This window comes from Somniosus microcephalus, chromosome 8, assembly GCF_052327205.1.
Source record: "Somniosus microcephalus isolate GS21.2 chromosome 8, FLI_Smic_1.0, whole genome shotgun sequence".
In the NCBI taxonomy this organism is placed as follows: Eukaryota; Metazoa; Chordata; class Chondrichthyes; order Squaliformes; family Somniosidae; genus Somniosus; species Somniosus microcephalus.
The window spans coordinates 69,469,738-69,490,061 of record NC_140994.1 but is presented as its reverse complement, the minus strand read 5'-3'; the positions used below and the strand labels follow the sequence as shown (position 1 = coordinate 69,490,061).

The window sequence follows — 20,324 nt, the reverse complement described above, 5'->3', positions numbered from 1 at the left end:
ATTACCGAAACACCCTTCTTAGGGTTAAAAATGGATACCAACGGCTGGTGGTCTGTCAGAAGCGTAAACTTTTGGCCCTGTAGGTAATGATTAAACTTCTTTACTCCCCACACAAGGCTGAGAGCCTCCCTATCTATCTGAGCATAATTGCGCTCAGCGGAGGTCAATGATCTGGATGCGAACGCAACTGGCCTCTCCTGGCCATTTGGCAACTTGTGTGAGAGTACTGCCCCAATACCATATGGAGAAGCATCACAAGCCAAACGAATAGGCAGCGTTGGGTTGAAGTGAGCCAACACTTCCTCTGAGGTGATCAATGCCTTGCTTTCGCGAAAGGCCCTCTTACAGTCCTCGCTCCACTTCCATGGTGCTCCCTTCTGCAAAAGAGCGTTCAGCGGGTGCAGCACCGTGGATAAATTTGGCAGAAACTTATGGTAATAGTTAATCAACCCTAGAAACGACCTCAATTGGGATACATTATCCGGAGCGGGAGCCTTCACAACAGCTTCAATCTTGTCAGGAGACTTATGAAGCCCCTCCTGGTCAATGACATGACCACAGTACGAGATCCGCTTCTGAAAGAATTCACATTTCTGGCGATTAACTCGAAGACCATATTCTTTCAATCTGGTGAGCACCAGTTCCAAGTTTGCAAGGTGTTCCTCGTCATCATCTCCTGTAATCAGAATATCGTCCAGGTAACATTGTGTACCTGGAATTCCCTGTAATACCTGCTCCATGGCCCTCTGCCAAATTGCTGGAGCCGATGCCACTCCAAAAACCAGTCTATTATACCGGTACAAGCCTCTATGCGAGTTGATCGTGAGATACTGGCGTGACTCTTCCTCAACTTCCATCTGTAAGTACGCCTGCGCCAGGTCTACCTTGGTGAAGTGTTTCCCACCAGACAATGAAGCGAAGATATCCTCAATCCGTGGAAGCGGATACTGCACCGTGTGAAGCACCGGATTAACAGTGATCTTGAAATCACCACAGATGCGAACCTTCCCCGGTTCCCCCGGCTTGTTGCTCGATGAACGCTTCATGACTGGGACAATGGGCGTGGCCCACTCACTCCAGTCTACCTTAGACAGTACTCCTGAATGTTCTAGCCCTTCCAGCTCAGCTTCCACAGCAGGTCGTATTGCATAAGGTACCGGTCTGGCTTTGAAAAATTTCGGGTTTGCATGTTCTTCAATCTTGATGTTTGCCGTAATTCCTCTCAGTGTTCCCAGTCCCTGTTGGAACACCTCTTTAGCATTGTCCAATATTCTGGACAATCGTTTAGGTTTGACATCTTTTGTACCGGAATCTACCGTTAGTGCTTTTAAGGAATGCCAGTCCATATTTATTTTCCTAATCCACTCCCGTCCCAGTAGTGGTGGACCTCCCTCAGGTAGCACATATAAGTCCATTCCTCGGCTTTCTTTGCCCTTGTGGACCACCTTTACCTCTATCTTCCTGATGGGGTATACTCTTTGCCCCGTGTATGTTTTCAATACAATCTCCGTATCCCGTAGGGGAATATGTGGGAATAACCTTTTATAATCTTTCTTATTCATGACCGTCAATGCCGATCCAGTGTCCAATTCCATCTTCACTTGGACTCCTGCTATCTGAAGTGTGACCCAAATTGTTTGGAGGTCTGCTTCCTTACCAACATTGTGTACTCTTAGACTACCCAGTTCATTACTGCTGGCGTCTGAATCTGACTTCTGTTCGTTTGAACTGTTCTCTGTCACCTTGTGTACCTTTTTGTACTTTTCCTGCGGTGACTTTTTGTTGCTGGTCTTCTTTCCTGACCGGCATACTTTAGCTATGTGACCAAGCCTGCCACATTTTCTGCATTCCTGATTTTTGAACCAGCACTGGTTCTGATCATGCGTTGTCTTTCCACAATGATAACATTTTACTGTACTCAAGACCATTTGATTGGTGCAGAGTTCCGGTGACCATAGCTGCATTTCCGCAGTGCCTCTGGCTGCGGCTTCTTGCGATGCTGCAATAGTGACAGCTTTATCAAGCGTAAGATCATTCTCTTCAAGCAGTCGCTTTTGTGTTCCTTCTTTTAACAATCCACACACAAATTTATCTCTCAGTGCATCTGCTAGCCCTGTCCCAAACTGACAGTACTTCGATAGCTTACGTAGTTCAATTAAAAATTCAGCGTTGCTTTCGTCTTTCAACTGCGTTCTTCTGTAAAATTTAAATCGTTCCGCTATCATCAGCGGCGTGGGGTTTAAATGATTTTTCAGGACAGTAACAATATTCACGAAGGTCTGATCCGCCGGTTTATTTGGTGATAGAAGGTGCTTCAATAGCCCGTATGTCTTCGCCCCCATTGAGCTTAATAAGGTTAATGCTTTCTCCTCATCTGGTACCTTATTTGCTTTACAATAAACTTCCAGGCATTCTACATACGTGGTCCAATCTTCGACATCACTATCAAAGGTATTAATGCTCCCATGTTTAGGCATCCTTGCAAGTTTTTAAAATTTTTAAAGTTTTTTTTTAAATGGCGGCTTCCCGCGCTTGTCTTCTTCCCCCGCCTACTAAAATGGCGGCTTCCCGCGCTTGGCGGTCTTTCCCGCGCTCGTCTTCTTCCCCGCCGACTACAATGGTGGATTCCCGCGTTTGCCTTCTTCCCCCGCTGGCTGCAATGGTGATTGCCTTGCTGCTGCCGTTCTCGCCTCCCCAGCGGTTCTCACTCCCCGACGCTGCTTTGCCTTGCAGCCCCGCTTGCAGCCCGGTCCTTTACACCGGCTGCGTTTGAATTATCCGCGGCTCTCGTGCCTTAAGCTTCTCAACTCCCCGACGCTGTTTTGCCTCGCAGCCCCGCTCGCAGCCCGGTCCTGTACACCGGCTGCGTTTGAGTTCTCCGCGGCTCTCGAGCCTTAAGCTGCCCCAGTCGCTGCGCCTCTCGGCCTCGATTGCAGCCCGGCCCTTTCTACCGGCCGTGGTTGAGCTCTCCGCCCTTATTCCTCCGTTTCCCCTCCCCTACTCCACAGCCAACGTGGCCGACTTTCTGCTCGTGTCGCTGATCGGCTTACCCACCACCGCGGTGGAAGGGATGAACACTGCCTGTCGCTGATGGAGGGCTTCGTGGTCAGAATTCTTTTTCTTTTTAACCCGGGTTCTCAATGCCTCCCGTGCGATGGTGCTCAGCAGGATGATGAGGGCGGATGCCTCTTCTCGACGCCCGTTTTGAGGACAAAGCTGCCTTGGATGTAATTTTGCCGCAGGGTAAGATTGGACTCGTCGCCACTGTTGAGTCTGTATGTTCCAGTTAGGTTTAGGATCAATCACTGGACACAGACAACAAGAATAACTTTTAACAGGTCTTTACTATTCGAAGGTCAGGGCTGAACTGCCCAGCAAATCCTTGCACAACACTTATATACCGGTGTGGTCACCACCGGTATTACAGTATTACAGTATACAGCAGCCAAGAGAAAGTAGTACATCTCTTAAGGTCGTTCTCTTAAGGTGGAACAGGTTACATACACCACAATAACAAGGTCGTAAAATGCAAGAAAACACAGGAGGATAGTACTAGCTAGGCAATAAGGAGCCACGAAGCATAAAGTGTCCTTGAAGAAACATGACAAAACATTCTTCAGAAAGATTAGAGAAAAGGCCTCTGCAGCCATGCAGAAAGAAGCAGTGAGGGATGTTTTCCCACATCACACTTGGGATATAGATGCGTATAGGTGATTGACATTAGATAGATCACGGCCCACCGAAATAACTATAAATATAGTGGGCTGAGAGCAGAAGTCAGACAGCGAGGGGCGAAGGCTTCTTCGAGGTGGAAATCAATGCTGGTTCCGGCCTAACACCTTGACTAAGTTCAGCCTCTGAGGTGGATCAATGCTGGCTCAGGTCTAACACCTCCAACAGCCAGGGGGAGGAATCAACGGAGGCGACTGCTGTTGCTGACTGCAGAGTCTTGCTGACCCAAGACCTCCACGCTGCCTCATCAAACATCCAACCAACCGTCCGTCATGGTGTTCCGCTTCAGGAGTCGTAGATCGCTTTCTACTGTCACGAGTTGTATGTCTATTATACTCAGCTTAAACCATATGTAATATCTGATCATGCTTTAAAACTGTAGGGCCTAGAAATTCAGTTGCGTTTGCGCCCACTTTTTGGCTATAGAGTGGGTTTGCGCCGTAAGTTTTTAACGCCCGAAATTGAGTTCGTCCCTAACATTGGCGTTAGCCGTTAGCGCTGCGCCGGCACCGATGACGTCATCAGTGTGCGCAGCGCCCCGGTTCCAATGATAAACCGTCCCGATGGCCAAATTGAGTTGCGGCCGCCTCGCCCATCGCGGCCGCCAACAGCGTTTGCAAAACGGTGCGTTGCAGCTCCGAAAGGCCGGCGCATAAAGGTGGAGCGGCGGCCGGCCGCTTTTCCGGCGGCCGCCTGCCCGCAGCTCCCTCCCCGGACTCCTGCACCACCCCCCCGCGGCATTGGTGTGTGACTCCCGCGAGCCCGGCACTTCTCCGTGGTGCCGGGCTCATTTGCCGGGGGATTCCATCGGCGATCTCACGGCTGCAGGCAGCTCCTCCTTAAGAGAAGGAGGAGGCCTGCAGTACCCCAGCCTGCCGCACCGCATCGGTTGCCGCAGCGGCAGCTGGGCGTCGGAAACTGACAGTCTTCGCCCCAAACGAGGCGTCCAAACCCTGCAATAGCGCCCGCCGCCGTCTTGGGGCGGCGCTACTGAATTTCAGGCGGGCGCTAGGGGAATCCGGGCGTGCGCTAAATTTCGGGCGCTAAAGACCTGGCGTGGTGGAACCGAATTTTTAGCCCTAGCTCTTTAATAAAAGCCTTGCAACTTCTAAAACACTTTTGGGTAATCTGTGTGTGCCCTGTGATCCTAATCATACATATGTTTATAGTGGGCTCTGTGGAGCTCTGTGACAGCACACAATGTTACTGTGCTGGCAGCACTAATTCTTGGATAAACACATTGGTTCTTAGTTTCGTTTCCTCGGTTTTGTTTCGATTCACATTCAGGAAATGATTCATAGCAATGAGCTGGTAAACAACACACCCAACTCTCTTCTCGACCGATAAACTCACCATTGGAAGTACAGTTGAAGCTGAAAAAGGAATTCAATGCATTTTGCATCCGATCAGCATTATGAGGTAAAGATCATTGGAATTCCTCCTGTATTTAAATTTACATGAAGACTATTGAACGACGAGCTTGTTTTCAGAAATAAAGTAGCATACATTACAAAGCAGGTGAAATGCAGAGAGCTGGGATTATTTGTTCACAGTGAGACATTCAGATAAGGGTATGCTGCTGCAGCAAGGCTGGTGATAGTCAGAAGACATGAGGCAAAGGCAGATCTGTTCAGAGTATTATAATTAAAATTAAAATTAGTTTCCACTTGGGCTTTGTTGAAAGTACAAAGTTAAACTTGAATTTTATTCTGTCGTGGAAAGGCGTGTTCTGTAAGTGCCCTCAGGCCGTCTGCACAGTTTGAAGAAAGAAAGTTTTACTTTGTGTTCCATGGGAACCTAGAAGGAATCTACTAATGTAAAACAGTGATTTTCAGCACTTTCATATATCCAAACTAAAGCAATCTGAACTATAAAGCAAAGGGAGAGTACAGCATGAACTGGAATGGGGGATGAACCTAGCATGAAATGCAGGAGGAGAGTGCCAGCTTAAAGTGGGTAGGAGAAGGAAAAGTGCTTACTTAAATTGAGAATGGGGGGGTGGGGGAGAAGAGTGCTCGCATGAACTGGGGGAAAAGGACAGGTTTCAAGGTACCAGTTTGAACTGAGCAGCAAAGGGAGGAAAGCCACCATGAACTGGGGAAGGGGTAAGAATGACAGCTTGGATTGAGGGGGGAAGGGAGACGAGTGCCAACATGAACAAGAGGCAGGCGGAGTAGAGTGCAAGAATGAGTTGGGATAGCTGGGAGATGAAGTGTATCGACGTGAATTTAACAGGAAGAAAGCAAGAGAGAATTTGCATTGATAGAACACCTTATCACACCACTCAGAAATGTCCCAAAGTGCTTCACATTCAGTGAATTATTTTGAAGTGCAGTCACTGTTGTGTTGTAGGGAAATGTGACAGTTCAGTTTGTGTGACAACAACAACTTACATTTATATAGCACCTTCAATGTAGTAAAACGTCACAAGGTGCTTCACAGCAACGTAATCAGACAACAATTGACACCGAGGCAAAGAAAGAGATACTTAGAGGGGTGAGAAAAACCTTAGTCAAAGAGGTAGGTTTTAAGGAGAGTCTTAAAGGAGGAGAGTGAGGTGGAGAGGTTTAGCGAGGGAATTCCAGAGTTTCGGGCTTTTCTGGGCTGATGGCACGGCCGCTATTGGTGGGTGAGGTGAAGGATGGACACGAGCCAGAGTTAGAGGAACGCAGAATTCTCAGAGGATCTGTTTTTGATGGTGTTGCTTGAGGGAAGAATGTTGGAAAGTACAACTCCCTGCTTTTCTTCAAATAGTGCGACAGAATCTTTAACGTCCACCTGAACCACTGGAACAGGCAGATGCTGCCTTGGTTTAACACCTCACCTGGAGGTTGGCACGGTGGAAGGTTTTCAGCAGGGTAAGAGTCAGTTCATGAAACATGGTCTTTCAGAATGCTGCAGATACCTTTGTGATGGGCCTTCTTTTCTGCTTTAAGGATAGGTTCTCCTTCTGCATGTTGGAATGGGGAATTATCTGGCTCACGGACATCAGGGTCCCTGTGGAGGACGAGGTTGGTGATCCTGTTTAGTAGAGAGTTACTTGGACTACCAATATAAGAGGGAGAGCTTTTAAAATTAGCACTGCCTTTTTAGTGAGGGGCTCCCATTTCGGAATGGAATACATGAATGAGAAGGAGGTGAAATGGGTGAACCAAAAGGCAGACTGAGTACTTCAACCAATGCTCCTGATCATATCATTGGGGCTGGGGGTGGTTGAGGTGTTGCTGTGCATTGGCTGAGAAGACTAAATGGCCAGGAGCTAATACATCAGCCTGCATGAAGGAGACGAGTGTAAACTGAGATTTTGCAGTCATACCCTTTGCTTTTGCAGTGGTTTTTGCAGAGGTCATCATTGTGTGACCAGAGTCTTCATGGCCAGTGGTTCTAGGAGTCCGGAGACGGCCTTAGTTAAAGAAACCGGAGGGGAGGTCAAGTCTCAGCTAGTCTGAGATGGATTTTGATGAATTTTGTTCTCTTGCAGCAACGTACAGAAGGATTTGTTGAAAGAGAAGCTCGATCAGCTTCAATGTCACTTCACGTGGGGCCCACAGAAAGAAAACATTGACTTGGACGATATGAAGCAAAGATTGCAAGATTCAATACAGACTGGTGTGAAATATCAGGCCATGCCACACAACCAACTCGCTTTCATATGCTGTCTGCAAGGCAACTGTGAAGAGGCAATTCAAAACTTAAAGGAAGCTGAAAAGATTCTGAGGGAGAATCATGAACATGAATTTGAAAGAAGAAGCATCATCACCTATGGAAACTATGCCTGGGTATATTATCACATGGGACAACTGACAGAGGCCCAGTCCTACCTCGACAAGCTGGAGATGATCTGTAAACAATTTACTAATGGCTCTCAGTATACAGCACTGATACCTGAAGTATACGGGGAGAAGGGTTGGTCACTGTTGAAATCTTCCAGGAAATATTATGAAGAGTCAAAGGAATGTTTTAAAAAGGCTCTGGAGGAAGATCCTGATGACACTGAATGGAATTTCGGTTATGCAATTGCTCTGTGTCGTCTGGAAGGGTTTTCTGGTACCCCAGAGAGCTGTGAACTCAGTCAATCAGTGAAGCAGTTGCGACATGTGCTGGAGCTTGATCCAGACAAGTCTTTCGCCATGGTGCTGTTGGCTCTAAAATTACAAGAGTTCAAGCAACAGGTGGAAGCTCACAAATTAGTTAAACAAGCATTGGAAAAGTCCCCTGATCATCCACATGTACTTCGTTATGCAGCAAAATTTTTGAGAAGAGAAGGAGATGTGGAAAAAGCTGTGGGGCTGTTGAAGAAAGCATTAGAAATTAACCCAAACTCTACCTTCTTACACCACCAAATAGGTCTGTGTTACAGAAACAAACTATTTCAACTGAACAAAAATCCAGGCAGCAAAAACCCTCGCAAACCTGCTTTTCAACGGAAAGCTGAGTTGATCATACTATGCAAGTACCATTTTGAAAAGGCATATGAGTCCCGCCCATTAACCTTTATTAAGGCAAAACTGGATTTTGCAGAAATCTGTTCATTAAATGGAGAATATCTCAAAGCAGAGGAGATCTACAGCAATCTACTGAAATTAGAGGATATTCATCCTGGTAATAAGCAGGCAATATGTTTACAGGCTGGTTTATTTGAACTGCATAAAAAAAGATCTGAATCAAAGGCCATCACCCATTTTCTGGACGGACTTAAATTCGAACGTGGCACAAGAGATTGGGAATTGTGTCGCAAAAACTTGAGAAAGATTGCAACAAAACAACGTGACAGGAACCCCAGAAACAGCAAAGCCTTTGGTGTTCTTGGGTTACTGCACCAGCTGGATGGGGAGAAGTGTGAAGCTATTGAGTGCTTTGAAAAGGCCTTGGAGTTTGATTGTGACAATGAAGAATATCTATGTGCTCTTTGTGAATTACGCCTTTCTATCTAGGTCAACGCTGACTTTCCCAGCTGAAACTACACGCAGCGGGGTAGAGTTTCTGCTTTGGGCACAAATTGGGCTTGAAATTGCACTGGACAGCTTACAGTTCAGGTTTCCACTAAAATGTATTTGAATATTCACAAACATAAAATCTTCCAAGAACCAGTGCAATCTGTCAGTGCAATAGAATACAATCAGTTACTTTTTTTTCATTAAAAAACATTCATTGATGTATTTAAGAGTGGTAACATGGTGCAGTTTTAGTAATACAGCTGAAAATGGATGTAACACAAAAAATAAGCATTTTAAATAAGTCTTTCACCTGTGATTAACCTGATTTAAAGTGATTGAAAATGACTTTAAAAACTATACTGAACATGTATTTGTTTCATTGTTGTACGCTAGTCAGATTTTTAGTAATTTGAATATTTTTTAAGGTGTAAAACCTATTAAATCGTGCCCACTGGTGCCTGGGCGCCTATATAAACGAGCTCAATTTGCAAACCCTCCTCGAATGTCCGCAAACGGCGGAAACTCGCCATCCTCGTTATTTTGTTCGGGGTTGTGGCCATCTTCGGTTGGAATGTTTTTTAAAACAATGTTAAAGATTGTGGAAAACTCGATTTACGCTTGACGTAACTTATGCTTGAGTTTCCACGATCTTTTGCATTGGTTTGGCCACTTTCACACGGATTGTGCAATTTTTCCACTATATGCGATGGCCACTGTAATGCCTGAAGAAAGATTATTTTCTCTTTCTCTCTGTAACGAGCCGCTCGCAGCTCCCTAATTTCCAGCCTCTTCAATGGAAGCGGTTCAATTCCACCGGGTGACTCACGGCTAAAGGATATAAAAATAGATTAAAATGGTTAAAAATAATGAAGCTTTATAGTTGCAGATGCAGATTTTCCAATGAGAAATGTTAATTTGCTGTAATATCAGAGACTGAGTGTTAAAATAACCAATAAAAAGAAACTATAGCTATGATTTTATTAGTGTCATTGATCTGTGCTGATGCTGACAGTAAGTGTCGCTCACAGTCCATACATAGAAACATAGAAACATAGAAGATAGGAGCAGGAGTAGGCCATTCGGCCGTTCGAGCCTGCTCTGCCATTCAATGAGATCATGGCTGATCATCCAAATTCAGTACCCTGTCCCTGCCTTCTCCCTATATCCCTTGATCCCTTTAGCCTTAAGAAATATAACCAACTTTTTCTTGAATATATTTAATGAACTGGACTCCACCGCCCTCTGTGGCAGAGAATTCCACAGGTTCACCACTCTCTGGGTGAAGAAATTCCTCCTCATTTCAGTCCTAAATGGCTTACCCCTTATCCTTAGACTATGACCCCTGGTTCTGGACTCCCCGGCCATCAGAAACATCCTTCCTGCATCTAGTCTGTCCAGGCCTGACAGAATTTTATAGGTTTTGATGAGATCCCCTCTCAATCTTCTAAACTCCAGTGAGTATAAGCCCAATCGACACAATCTCACCTCATACGTCATTCCTGCCATCCCAGGTATCAGCCTGGTGAATCTTCGCTGCACTCCTTCCATGGCAAGAACGTCCTTCTTCAGGTAAGGTGACCAAAACTGCACACAATACTCAAGGTGCGGTCTCACCAAGGCCCTGTACAACTGTAGCAAGACATCCTTGTTCCTGTACTCGAACCCTCTTGCTACGACGGCCAACATACCATTTGCCTTCTTAACCGCCTGCTGCACCTGCATGCTTACCTTCAGCGACTGGTGCACAAGGACACCCAGGTCTCTTTGCACTTCCCCTTCTCCTAATCTATTGCCATTCAAATAATAATCTGCCTTCCTGTTTTTGCCACCAAAGTGGATAACCTCACATTTATCCACATTATAGTGCATTTGCCATGCTTCTGCCCAATCACCCAACCTGTCCAAATCGTACTGGAGTTTCACGACATCCTCCTCACAGCATACCATCCCACCCAGCTTTGTGTCGCCTGCAAATTTGGAGATATTACATCCAATTCCCTCGTCCAGATCATTAATATATATTGTGAACAGCTGGGGTCCTAGGACCGATCCTTGCGGTACCCCACTAGTCACTGCCTGCCACTCGGAAAACGACCCATTTATTCCAACTCTTTGCTTTCTGTCTGCCAACCAGTTCTCTATCCAAGTCAATACCTTGCCCCCAATCCCATGTGCCTTAATTTTGCACGCTAATCTCTTATGTGGGACCTTATCAAAAGCCTTCTGAAAGTCCAAATACACCACATCCACTGGTTCTCCCTTATCTATTTTACCAGTTAGATCCTCAAAAAATTCCAGTAGGTTAGTCAAGCATGATTTACCTTTTGTAAATCCATGTTGACTTTGTCCGATCCTGTCACTGCTTTCCAAGTGCTCTGCTATTACATCTTTTATAATGGACTCTAGCATTTTCCCTACTACCGATGTCAGGCTTACCGGTCTATAATTCCCCACTTTTTCTCTACCACCTATTTTGAATAGTGGGGTAACATTACCTACCCTCCAATCCATGGGTACTGTTCCAGAGTCTATCGATTTCTGAAAGATGACCAGCAATGCATCAACTATTTCTAGGGCCACTTCCTTAAGTACCCTGGGATGTAGATTATCAGGCCCTGGGGATTTATCGGCTTTCAGTCCCATCAATTTTCCTAACACCATTTTCCTAAAAATACTGATTTCTTTCAGTTCCACCCTTTCATCAGACCCTATGTTCCCCGGCATCTCTGGGACGTCATTTGTGTCCTCCTTTGTGAAGGCAGAACCAAAATATGTATTTAGTTGGTCCGCCATTTCGTTGTTCCCCATTACAAATTCCCCTGATTCTGACTGCAAGGGACCTATGCTTGACTTCACCAATCTTTTTCTCTTCACATATCTATAAAAGCTTTTACAGTCAGTTTTTATGTTCCCTGCAAGCTTACTCTCATATTCTATTTTCCCTTTCTTAATTAATCCCTTTGTCCTCCTTTGTTGAATCCTAAACTGTTCCCAATCCTCAGAATTATTGCTTTTTCTGGCCAATTTGTATGTCCTCTCCTTGGATCTTATGCTATCCCTAATTTCCCTTGTTAGCCACGGTTGAGTCACCTTTTTTGTTTTATTTTTATGCCAAACTGGGATGAACAAATTCTGTAGCTCATCCATTCGGTCTTTGAATGTTTGCCATTGCCTATCCACCGTCAACCCTTTGAGTGCCATTCCCCAATCAATCCTACCCAACTCGCTCCTCAGACCATCGTAGTTTCCTTTATTTAAATTGAGGACCCTAGTCTCTGAGTCAACTACTTCATTCTCCATCTTAATGAAGAATTCGATCATATTATGATCGCTCCGACCCAAGGGGCCTCGTACAACAAGTTTGCTAATTAATCCTTTCTCGCTACATAATACCCAGTCTAAGATGGCCTGATCTCTGGTTGGTTCCTCGACATGTTGGTCCAGGAAACCATCCCGTAAACACTCCAGGAATTCCTCCTCCACAATATTGTTACTAATTTGGTTGGCGCAATCTATATGTAGATTAAAGTCACCCATGATGACTCTGTGCCCTTACTGCACGCTTCTTTAATTTCCCTTTTAATGCCATCCCCAACCTCCGCCTTACTGTTTGGAGGTCTATATACCACTCCCACTAATGTTTTTTTCCCCTTAGTATTTCTCAATTCTACCCATACAGATTCCACATCATCAGAGCTAATATCCTTCATTACAATTGTGTTAATCCCTTCTTTAACCAGTAATGCTACCCCACCTCCCTTTCCTTTTTGCCTATCTTTCCTGAATATCGAATACCCCTGGATGTTGAGTTCCCAGTCTTGGCCATCCTTGAGCCACGTTTCCGTAATCCCAACCAAATCGTATTCGTTTACCTCTATTTGCGCAGCCAATTCATCCACCTTATTACAAATGCTCCTCACATTAAGACACAAAGCCTTCAGGCTTGTTTTTTTAATGCTCTTAGACCTATTAGAATTATTATTTACTGTGACCATGTTTGATTTAAACCGTTGATTTCTCTGACTGCCACTTTTGTTTTTCTCCTTCCTATCTTTTGCTTTTATCCTTGTTTCCCTTTCCTCTGTCTCCCTGCTCAGGTTCCCAACCCCCTGCCATTTTAGTTTAAACCCTCCCCCACAGTACTAGCAAACACTCCCCCTAGGACATCGGTTCCAGCCCTGCCCAGGTGAGATGGTGAACTGTACCAGCTCTGTAAGGAACATTCAGACCAGCCTTTAACACAGGCAGTAAACTTAACAGCTGTTGATTGTGGAGTGAAACAAGGCCCTTGCACTGCTCGCTGTAGCCACAGTGATATTAGAGAAAGGTTAGGAAGAAATGGTTGGGAAGGTCCAGAGGATTCGGACAGTGGAAGAACCTTCGGACAATGGAAGAACCTAACATTGGGAGAGGCTGCAGAGGCCTCACGCCACACTTAGACATATTGGAAAAGCAGCACCTGGAAGGATTCAGCCTTTCTGTGGAGGTATTGTCTCAGGTATGTGCAATGCTGGAAACTTCTTTAAAGGTATTGGAGGATGTCGAGTACACAGGGGACTGCACCACTAATGAGTCAACACCTTCAGGGGAGGAGAAGAACTGAAGACTTCTGTAAGGTTCGCAAAATTCTACAGATTCCCCCAAACCAAGAAAAGAAGAGATTTTGGACTGTTTTAAGAGAATATTGGGCCAAAAGGGGCTTTAAGTCAAAACCCCAGGATTTTGGCTATTTTAAAAGGGCATGTCCAGGCCTGTGGAAGGCTGTGACAAAGGAGTTGGGATGGGCACTGTAAAACAAACAGTTTGAGTATTGGCATAAGCCAGATTGTCTGGGAATGTTCTGGACCGTCTCAGTCATTCTACATAAAGACAATAGGCCTACAGAAGGACAGTCCCCGCCAAAACTACAGAGCCATCAAAAATATGAATAATACAGTACATGCCACTAATCAACAAAAGGGACCCTGACCCCAGCAGAAGACAATCGAACAACAGATTAACTACTCAGAGAAACATCCAAAAACCACTTCACACACTTAAATTGATTTCGAAGCAATTCCGAAACTAGTTAAAAATCAATTAAAGATAGATGGGACCAAGTCGAAACTCGATAAAGAATTTAAAAACTATTAAAGTTAACGAGCCCGCCAAAATGAACAATGGGCCAGAGAAGATTTGGCGGGCAGATAAGCAAGGCCTCAAACGGTATAATTGAGGCCTGCTTTGTCAGTTCAAGAGTAGTCTTTCGGAACAACAACACGGGAGAAGTCACAGTACTACTCATCATCACTATCATCACACACAGTCGGAGAATCGGAGACTTGAGGAAAGGAGAACGGAACAAAAGGAGAAAGCAACCGTGGCAACCAAGGGCCCCAAGAAACCAACAACTAACAATATTACCAACAACTAGGTAATATTAGGCTACCGCGACCAACAAGAAACCAACCTGGAAGAAACCGAAGATTCGCAAGTTTGTTTCTATTCTACAAGCTATCCTGACTTACCCCTGGGTACGATTTGATGAAAAAGACCCTAAACCCTATACCTAACCAAAGGAAATTGGGTAGTTACCCGATTGATCCAAATACGCACCCGACCGCATCAGCGGACACGCGAAGACTGAAGACCCAACGCAGGTGAAGTCTTCCACCACTTCCGGGGTACAGCAGGCCCCAACCGCCACACCTAAATAGAACCCCGAAATCACGAACCTCTACAACTGTCAAGAAAGTCATTTGGTGAGCATTTCCCTGGTCCTCTGGAATCCAACCTAGTTAGTGTAGTGGGATTGGGCGGGGTGAAGTATTTTGTCTATTGTCATTCTCCCTTGTATACTCTGAAGTGTTCCCCCTTTTAGAGTGATAAGATTATTGTAGTGTATTTTCCTGTTTCAAAAATAAAAATCCAAGTTCTTTTCACGAACTCAGTTGTCTGTTGCAATTTCATTACAAGCCCCAAATAAGTCCAAAGTCTAGAACCAAGGGAGTGGGAGTGATTCGAACCGCTCAGGGAGTCAGAGGCAAGGCTGATCACACACACCACCCCTAACAGAAAATGGTGACTGCGGCAGGACTTTGGCAAAAGGGATGTAATGCAACAGACCCTGTGTTTGATGAAAGAACGAAGATGGAAGAGAGGATTTCCTCTTATGTTTTTGAGAAGGTGAATATCACCAAGAAATGGGTGACCAGTCTGTTGCGTGCTGAGCGGCCCATGGATGCTGCAGCCAAATGGACTGAGAGCAAGGATCACAAGAAGTCGGTGGAAAAGGCCATCTGGTTGGTCTGCGCCCTGCAACAGATCCAGCTTTTAGATCAGCACATTAAAGTGTTAACAGCAGAGCTGCAGGAGGCAGCCAAACTGTCTTAGGCAAGAGCTATAGCAGGGGAAGGAATATTGCAGGAATTACAAGCCCACAGTCAAGAGAAATTACAGCTGGTAGAGAAACACAGGAACAGGCATGAGTATTTTCGGTGCCAAATCACCGAAGCAAAAAGCAATGAGCTTGTACTGAAAGAGGAGAACACTCACCTAACCAGACAGTTAAAAGAACAGGAGGAAAAGTTCAGAGATGTGCAGGCACCTTATAAAGTAGCAAGCACCAGGGATTTTGAAGCGGGAGATCACGGCCCCTGCCAAAAGCAGGTCGACAGTTTAAAACTTGCTCTGTCCAGGGCAAAAGGCATGGTATGCCGAGTGAGCCCGGGTGTGGCCCGGGTGGACCTGGAAGTAGAAGGAGAAACTGTTCAGATGTCACCTGTGGCACCGGGGAATGACTCGGTTGGGCAGCAGGAGGGAAAAGCAATCTGTAGGGAGGACAGGCAGGAGTGCACACCACCACCACCTGTGGCGCTGGGTTTTGACTCGGTTTGGCAGCAGGGTGAAGTGGGCAAACAAATGCAGGAAAGGTCAGAGCTGGGGCCGATGTGCCCGACTCGACAGCAAATGTTTGGCCCACCTGGGGGTGGTAGGGGCCAGGGGCCCCTTGAAAGCCAATTCGTGATTCCCCATGGGACCCAACAGCTTAGGGCTATGGTAAGCCACCTGGACAAACTCACCCACAAGGGAGATCCCTCAGTCCACTTTATGGAAGTGGAACAAGCAGCAGGCATTAATGAGTGCGACGACTCAGAGATGGTCAAGATGCTTCTGTTCACCTTTGATGGTAAGCTGTACCAGTCCCTCTCTGCCGAGTGCAAGAAGGGACAGGGCGGGTACGCTGCCATCCGGGATCAAGTTCTGGAGGCGACGGGGATGTATGATGGTAGTCTGTTCTCCCGGGTGGAGACCCCACAGGCTTTCGCAGACAGGCTGTGGCCTGTGTACAGGAGTGCCTTTAATGGAGTTCTCAACCAGGCTCACCTGAACCAGAATGAGCTGGCCCACTGGCTCCGAAGTCTGGTGGCAAACAGCTTGCCACGGATCAGAGCCAAGGCTGAGCTTTGGTTTGACCTGAAAGACCCCCGGGTCACCGAGGAGACAGTGGTCAGACAACTGACCCTGGCTTACCGGAACGGTAGAGGGATAGAAGAGCACCCACCAAAAGGAGAAGTATATGAAATAAAAACTAGCCAAGGTAAGAAGGAATGGCACCAGGAAGGGGGTATCCCTTCCGATACGAGGCGTAACTGCTTCGGGTGCGGGAAGAGTGGGCATTGGAGAAGGGACTGTAGAAATCCTTGGAAGGATAGTGTAGGAAAAAACTCCCCAGCTCCTGCCCCAAAAACAGAAACACCGACCTCTCCCCCCATGCTTGATTCAATAGTAGCTGCGCTCCGAGTTATATTAAATGGCCCAGGGAAGGTAGCCACAGCCACGGGTGCTTTAACCCCATCTGCCCCATACAACCCAGACCTATGACTAGAACCAGCGTAGCCTGTCGACTTGTGTCCCCTTGAATACGATGAGGGGGGCAGGCCCTGTGTTAAGATGGGGGTGGAGACGGTGCAGGGGAGATATTTGGTGGACACTGGAGCTTCCAGCGCGGTGGTCCATTCGGAAGACCCGACCAATTCACCCAGGTCTAACAAGGTCCCGTTTAGCCTAATGGGATTCACAGGGAACGAGCAGGCTGGGGAAATGTCCAAACCTCTGGCCATAGATTTAGGATCCCTCCATACCACGTGGGAGGGTAACCAAAAGACCGACGATGTGGCCAAGCAGGGGGCCAGGGAAGGAGAGTCCTGGGATCCCTGTAGAGCAGGTCCGGTAGCCGCAATCCAGGACAAGGGAGGCACACAGGGGGTAGCTTTGGCCCTGGACTTAAAGCAGGTCCAAGCCCAGGATTCCGTCCTTAAGGCCGTCCTGGTAAAGAGAGAGAATGGGGACTCCATAGAAGGCCCGTTCGGGGCAGCGGATGAGGCTTTAAAACAGGCTGCTAATTACATTAAGCAACGTAAACTGTTTAAACCCGAGAAAGGGAACGGCCAGCAAGGGCGAACCGTGTTAACTTAGAAAGCAGCAGCTTGCAGCTGTGATAGACTCAGAGACCGCAAAGCTGGGGGCAGTGACGTGTGTGATTGGAGGGGCACTCCCACCAATTAAGCGGGACTCAGGTACACCCCCAGTAGCCGGAGCCTTAAGAAGGTCTCCTCGCATACCACAGCCTAGACTACTGTGGTCACCCGAGTATCATTTTAAATGGTCCAGCCCCAGGAGAACCCTTAACAGAAAGGGAAAAACCAAGGTCAGGGACAAGTCTAGGGATACGGATCCCCAGCCTACAGCCTGCAAAGGTGAGGGACTCACAGGAGAGGTAGCGTTGGACAGAGAGAGAGAGAAGGGTCCCCAGCCTACGACATCAGGCTGCGGGGAACCCACAGGACAGGATAGGGACTCGGCAGCTGCACAGAAGGGGGTAGTGTGCTGCAGCACAGGAGGGCACACTCCCCTGATTAACTGGGATTCAGGGAAACTCCCAGGTCTTTTAAGGAGGACTCTCCGAGTCCGGTGGCACAGATCACCTTACGTCCAGGCATACAAGCTGCCCAGATTCCACAAAAGGCAGAGGCCTAACAGGAATTAGCCTGGCCGTACGGAGACGGACGGCGGATGTATATAGCTTTCTGAAGTATTTTAAGTGTGTTTTTCAGTTTTTCACAGTTTGGAATTCTAGTGGTTTAATTTTAGCATAGGATAAGTTTAAGTTTTGAATTTTGATAACTGTGTCAGGCCAGAGAACCTTCTCGGGGCATGGCTATTTTGTTTGTGTGTCCCTACAGAAAGGAAATCGGGATGAGAAAGGTTCTGCTCCTGCTCGCCCTGGTAGGGGTGAGCATCGGTGATCGAGGAGACATGGAGAACTCCCACATCTATGGGTGCTCAGGAGAGAGAGCACTGATTGTTACCGCAGGGGGAGCTTGACATCTACTTCCATGAGGGAAGGTGGCCAGGGTGGTTGGGGTCTAACTCGACCCAGTACTCCAGCCAGACCAGGTTCACGTACGGGGTGGCCACCATCCCGTGCCCCACAGATCGTTGCTACAAGGGTCAGTGTCACCGAGGGGAAACGTGTGTGTTTGACATGTAATGGACGGATTCCCTTGGATAGGTGGTGGTGGCTCAGAAAGCTGAGCAAGGGTGTAAGAAACCCCCGCAGTCGATTGGGAACAATTGGGGAACAATACTCATCGGACGATTACAGGGACCCGAGGGGGATTGAGTTGTAGGATTCGCAAAATTGAACTTTATATTATAAAGGGTCAAATGACAGAAGAGGCCATGATTTTTAAAGACTGTTTTAAAAGAAGCCCAGAAAAAGGGGCAGACAAAATGGCCACCATACCACGTGACCGGCTTATTGGGACATTTTAAAATGGTTCCTGCGTATCTTCAGACAGCTTTGTGGATTCAACCCACAGTAAGTTCTGGAAGCCGTTTCTGAGAGAATGAAACCAGACCCCCACATATACATATGGATTAGATGCAGGTCCAGTCAAGATCGGCCTGGAGACAGGGGCCATCTAAATGTTGACCCAGACAAAAGGGGACAATTTCATATTCATGAGAACAGCACCAAGGACTAGATAACAAGATCAGCAGGACATTAAAAACAATGAGGGTCATTCCAGACCAGAGATGGGCCTTTACCGGCTATCTAAAATATTTTAAAATATAATAACTGCCCCGCTGTGCTCCCAGCCCACCAAAAGTTAAACAAAGACTAACCTGATTTTGGGCGGGAAGTGGAGGCTTCTGAAGGAAAAGTATAATTGGAGGAGTTGAAGTGGAATTGGGACAGTTGAACAGTTGTCGGACAGTTGAGTCGTTGGAGAGTTGTATTCGAACAGTGAAATCTGGCGGTTGTTGAGCTGGGTAAAGAGGAGCTGGTTTGGGAGAAGATCAGCGAACTCCTCTCCACCATCGGAGGAAGAAGAAGGAGACTAAGCCGCCATCAAGAAGACCGTTTGAGCCGGCGTCCCGCCCTGGGGTCAAACAGCGGGAGATCATCGACCAACCCCGGGCCATTGACGAAACCGAGAGGCCCTCTCCCAACTCGGGAGAAGAGACAAAAATAAACTGAAGAAACGATGAAGGCCAGCCCAAGGCTCCTCTGACCAGGGTCGAGCCGACGATCCCCGACCCCGCCGACATCCAGGCCAGCCGGTGTCCAGCCGCCCCCAACCCCCACCTCAGGAGAGAGGTGTGACGCAGCTCGCTGGGGTTCCACGATCCTCGAGGAGACGGGACGCCTGAAGGGATCAAAACCCAGACTTGTTTTCAAAACCTGGTACTTCCTAGTTGGATTGGTGAGCATGTTTCTGGCCCTTCACAATCAGATCTAGATAGGTTTAAGGGGGGGTGGACTTAAGGGTACAATTAACATGAGTTGTTGCCCTTCGATGTTCCGTGTGTTTCCTTATTTCATGATGATTTTTGTCGAGTATAAGATGCCTGTATTTGCCTTAGTTAGTGTTGTGTCGTTATGATTTGTTTGTGTTTTTCCCTCCCATGTACTCCCTTATCTGCTTGCATTTGATTTATTTTTCCATATGCAATAAAATTTCATTTTGTTTCATCAAACTTGGTCTACAAGAGTTTTCTCTACATTGTAGTTCCTGCCCCAAAGTCCAAAGTATAGAATCTAAGGGATGAGTGGGTCGAACCACTCAAGGTTTTACTGTGCAAGAGAGAGAGGCCTCTAGAGAGAGAAACCTCTGCGATCTAAAACCCCTTACAGAAAATGGCGACCGCGGCAGGACTCTGGCAGCAGGATTGCAATGTAGTAGATCTGAGTTTGAATGGTCAAACTGCAATGGATGAGAGAATAGCGGATTATGTCTTTGGCAAGGTAAATCTCACTAAGCAGTGGATTTCCAATCTCTTACTGGATGGGTGTCTGGTGGACGCAGCCATCCGGTGGACAGAGAGCAAAGAGCATAAGAAGTCAGTGGAGAAGGCAGTGTGGCTGATGTGTTACAAGAAGCAGGTCCAGATCTTGGACCGAGTCGTTGCAGCACAGGCAGCCAGGATCACAACCCAGTCAGCAGAGAGAGAGGAAAAGGCCATGGGTGGGGAAAAACTCATCACAGCGCTTCAAGCTCTAAATCAGGAACGCCAAGTGGTAGCTAGTCAACATCAGGCAAGGATAGAGTACCTGGAGTGCCAGGTTACTGAGGCAAAGATCAATGAAACGAGGTTACGGGAGAAAAA

At 46.9% G+C, this 20,324-nt stretch overlaps 1 protein-coding gene across 1 annotated transcript; it reads left to right on the top strand.

The window, feature by feature from the left end:
* The first annotated feature begins 5,071 nt into the window (after window positions 1-5,071).
* On the top strand, window positions 5,072-9,644 carry LOC147113623 (interferon-induced protein with tetratricopeptide repeats 5-like). The gene is made up of 2 exons (XM_085994851.1): window positions 5,072-5,151; window positions 7,214-9,644. The coding sequence occupies exons 1-2, from the start codon at window positions 5,147-5,149 to the stop codon at window positions 8,664-8,666; spliced, it is 1,458 nt and encodes a 485-aa protein (XP_085850977.1). The 5' UTR covers window positions 5,072-5,146; the 3' UTR covers window positions 8,667-9,644.
* Window positions 9,645-20,324: the final 10,680 nt, after the last annotated feature.